The following is a 4,740-nucleotide window of genomic DNA, read 5'->3' on the forward strand; positions in this document are numbered from 1 at the left end:
CACACACACCACACACACACACACACACACACACACACACACACACACACACACACACACACACACACACACACACACACACCACACACACACACACACACACACACACACACACACACACACACACACACACACACACACAGTGAGTGTGTGCGTTACGTCACTATACCCAAGAAGAAAACAATGAAAAAGAGAAATGTCCATCGAGGCGTTCTGGGGCAGCAGACGGGTCTTCTCTGAGTCAGAGCTTTACTCCTACAGGCTGCACTCTGAGGGTGTGAGACTCTGCAGACCGCTCACATGCAGAAGCTCCAGAACACAAGGGGACGGGTCAGAACCAGAGGGGACGGGTCAGAACCAGAGGGGACGGGTCAGAACACCAGGGGACGGGTCAGAACACAAGGGGACGGGTCAGAACACCAGGGGACGGGTCAGAACACCAGGGGGCGGGTCAGAACACAAGGGGACGGGTCAGAACACAAGGGGACGGGTCAGAACACCAGGGGACGGGTCAGAACACCAGGGGGCGGGTCAGAACACCAGGGGACGGGTCAGAACCAGAGGGGACGGGTCAGAACACAAGGGGACGGGTCAGAACACAAGGGGACGGGTCAGAACACCAGGGGACGGGTCAGAACACAAGGGGACGGGTCAGAACACCAGGGGGCGGGTCAGAACACCAGGGGACGGGTCAGAACACCAGGGGGCGGGTCAGAACACAAGGGGGCGGGTCAGAACACCAGGGGACGGGTCAGAACACAAGGGGGCGGGTCAGAACACCAGGGGACGGGTCAGAACACCAGGGGGCGGGTCAGAACCAGAGAAGCAGGACACGGGACCTTTACAGAAGTGCTAAGCTCACCTCTGTAATAGCGTGGCTCATGTCTCCAGCGGTCTCACACACGGAGACTCTTCCACCGCTGGGGAACTCTGTTTTCTGCCGCTTGGCCCCGACTGCAGCTGGGGAACCAAAGAGACGTGTGCAGACAGATCCATTACTACTGACGTGCCAGCGAAAAGGAACTAACTGAAGAATTGTAAACAAGTACTTTTTTGACATATTTGAAATGTACTAATGTGTTTCCATGTAATGCGACATTATATTTCTAGTCCTCTACATCTTTCTGCATTACACGTGGAGTGGACACGTGTGTTATCCTCATATGCTTCAACCTAATGCTTCTCATGCTGTTTTCTTCCATCGACTCTCCTGTGGGTTTATTCCCAGGCGCTTCAAGGCCACAGAGCTGCTTTGGCTACTGGGAGACTCTCACAGTCACACCAGAACTCCCACTCTGGCACGTTATGCTTTCTCCGCTCAACGACAGATGTCTGACAACAATGTGACTAGTCCATGCTCTGTGAGACCTGGGTCTGTTTGTATTGTATCATGTATTTGAAGCTTCAGATAAATAACTAGAAAGACAGCTCTGTCTGATTCACCATTTGCTTTGATCACTTTGAAGTGTGCTCTCCACAGTGTTGGGTCCTAGATGCCAGAACACATGCGTTTAACAATCAGTTACTTTGTACACATCAGAGCACATGCCATATATAGATATACCGATATGGTCATACTGTATACTGTACCATCATAATAAAATACTGTGAAAATAGTACTTTCACTGTTGAAAATTGAAGCTGATAATACTTATCATTCTGAAATGGGTCATTGGTGTACTTTTACTCCACTGCATGTATTAATACCTTCAGTTACTTCACAGATGAAGGATGTGAAATATAATCAAGTGTTGAATCAGACTCTAGTTCCACCTGGACTGAATCCACCAGCTACCCTGCAGTCTACAAAGTACTTCAGACTAGCTGCACCTCCACCAGCTGCCCTGCAGTCTACAAAGTACTTCAGACTAGCTGCACCTCCACCAGCTACCCTGCAGTCTACAAAGTCCTTCAGACTAGCTGCACCTTCACCAGCTACCCTGCAGTCTACAAAGTACTTCAGACTAGCTGCACCTTCACCAGCTACCCTGCAGTCTACAAAGTACTTCAGACTAGCTGCACCTTCACCAGCTACCCTGCAGTCTGCAAAGTACTTCAGACTAGCTGCACCTTCACCAGCTACCCTGCAGTCTACAAAGTACTTCAGACTAGCTGCACCTTCACCAGCTACCCTGCAGTCTACAAAGTGCTTCAGACTAGCTGCACCTTCACCAGCTACCCTGCAGTCTACAAAGTACTTCAGACTAGCTGCACCTTCACCAGCTACCCTGCAGTCTACAAAGTACTTCAGACTAGCTGCACCTTCACCAGCTACCCTGCAGTCTACAAAGTACTTCAGACTAGCTGCACCTCCACCAGCTACCCTGCAGTCTACAAAGTACTTCAGACTAGCTGCTCCTTCACCAGCTACCCTGCAGTCTACAAAGTACTTCAGACTAGCTGCACCTCCACCAGCTACCCTGCAGTCTACAAAGTACTTCAGACTAGCTGCACCTCCACCAGCTACCCTGCAGTCTACAAAGTACTTCAGACTAGCTGCACCTCCACCAGCTGCCCTGCAGTCTACAAAGTACTTCAGACTAGCTGCACCTTCACCAGCTACCCTGCAGTCTACAAAGTACTTCAGACTAGCTGCACCTCCACCAGCTACCCTGCAGTCTACAAAGTACTTCAGACTAGCTGCACCTCCACCAGCTACCCTGCAGTCTACAAAGTACTTCAGACTAGCTGCACCTCCACCAGCTGCCCTGCAGTCTACAAAGTACTTCAGACTAGCTGCACCTTCACCAGCTTTGAGAACACTTTCATGATCAATCATTATAAAACATATCATATATATTATTCTGAAATGGACCAATCTGCACAACGACTACTTTCACTGTCTTTCACTATATTTAGATGAGAATACTTTCTACTTTCACTTGAGGGACATTTTGAATGCAGTACTTTTACTGTGACAGAGTATTCCTACACTCTGGTACTTCTACTTTTACTCAAGTACTTCTACTTTGACTCAAGTACAAGATCTGAGTACTTCTACTTTTACACAAGTACAAGACCTGAGTACTTCTACTTTTACTCAAGTACAAGACCTGAGTACTTCTACTTTTACTCAAGAACAAGATCTGAGTACTTTTACTTTTACTCAACTACAAGATCTGAGTACTTCTACTTTTACTCAACTACAAGATCTGAGTACTTCTACTTTTACTCAAGTACAAGATCAGAGTACTTATACTTTTACTAAAGTACAAGATCTGAGTATTTCTACTTTTACTCAAGTACAAGATCAGAGTACTTATACATTTACTAAAGTACAATATCTGAGTACTTCTACTTTTACTTGAGTAACATGTTGAATGCAGGACTTTTCCTGGGTGCTATATCTTAGTTAGACTATTAAACTACTGTTATAAATCTGTAAATAACTGTGCAATATCTACTTTTACTTTCACCACTGTGACACTTATTTTATTTTTAAAATACTGTTCCTATTGTTTACACCTGGATGTGTATTTTGGTAAATTGTCATTTGTGTAATTCCTACTTGTTTTCATCTTTACTATTTTAAGGATGCTTCTTTATTAATATGTTGCTCTTTTGGCTCTTGACTTTCGCTGTAACAATGTAAATGCAATATAATGTACATGTCTAACCCTAACCCAAATAAGGTATTCTGATTCTGCTCTATTCAAACCTTTTTTTTTTTTAAAAAAGCCCCCGAAACCCCCCGACAGTAATTGTACTTTTTGTTGGCATATGTGTACTTGAGTATTTCTATTTTCTGCTACTGTGTACTTCTACTCCACTACAATTCAGAGGTAAATGGTGTACTTTTACAGCACTGCATGTAATACCTTTAGTGAAACATTTACATTTCCTCTCTGTAGCCTATACAATAAAGGCATTCTGATTCTGCTTATTCAAAAAAAAGCCCCGAAACTCACCGACAGTGACTTCCACAAAGACCCCCCCAGCTGCCTCCTCCTCCCCGCCGCCGCTCTCCAGCCTCCCTCCCCGGGTGATGACGGTCTCCAGGAGCTCCAGCCTCCTCCGCAGCGCCTGGTTCTCCATGTTGCTGCGGGAAATCTCGCTCTTCCACCCGGCGCAGCTCTCCTCCAGCAGCTCGCTGATCTCCAGCACCGCAGCCCGGGTCAGAGCCTCCATGATGGAGGACAGCTGGGACTGAAGCACCCGGTGAGAGGTCATGCTGAGCGGCAGACAAACAACGCTAACAACCGCCGAAACGGAAGAGCTCCAGGGGTTAATTCCTGCTTCTGTTACCTGGGAATTGAGTGCTTTTACCGGGGGAAACGGATGGGAGGATGCTGCGGTTGTTTGTTTGTTGTTGGTCGGTTATTTCCTCCTTCTACAACTTCCGTAACACCATTTTCAAAATAAAAGCTCAGAATCAGAAACAGGTTTGTTGACTTTTTTTATTAGCGTCCCAAAAGGGTCGTTTTGAGCTTTCTTTTTTGTATTTGTTATTGCCAACTATACAAGAGAAACACAGATAAAAATAGACATTATGGGCTGGGTTTGTTACATTTCGAGAATGTAAAATGTGTTGAGAAGGATACATATAAAAGTAGAAGTACATATATTAACCCTCCTGTTATCTTCGGGTCAAATCTGACTGATTTACTACTTTCATCAATAAGAACTTTTTTGTTTTACATTCGATTGCCTTAAGGCAGGGGGGTCAAACTCAAGGCCCGGGGGCCAAATCCCGCGACTTCATTTCATGCGGCCCCTCAAGAGATTGCAAAGAATATAATA

The 4,740-nt window shown here is 46.0% G+C and overlaps 1 protein-coding gene across 1 annotated transcript in view; it reads right to left on the minus strand.

Moving 5' to 3' along the window:
- LOC117442430 (uncharacterized) overlaps nucleotides 1-4,319 on the minus strand; it is an 11,072-nt gene extending 6,753 nt beyond the window's left edge. Inside the window, exons 1-2 of the mRNA XM_071202417.1 lie at nucleotides 3,909-4,319; nucleotides 863-960 (exon numbers count right to left, since the gene is read on the minus strand). Coding sequence (XP_071058518.1) covers nucleotides 863-960; nucleotides 3,909-4,170 — 360 coding nt within the window. The 5' untranslated portion in view covers nucleotides 4,171-4,319. The remainder of the gene's footprint in view (nucleotides 1-862; nucleotides 961-3,908) is intronic.
- Nucleotides 4,320-4,740: the final 421 nt, after the last annotated feature.

This window comes from Pseudochaenichthys georgianus, unplaced genomic scaffold (assembly GCF_902827115.2).
Source record: "Pseudochaenichthys georgianus unplaced genomic scaffold, fPseGeo1.2 scaffold_428_arrow_ctg1, whole genome shotgun sequence".
Lineage (NCBI taxonomy): Eukaryota > Metazoa > Chordata > Actinopteri > Perciformes > Channichthyidae > Pseudochaenichthys > Pseudochaenichthys georgianus.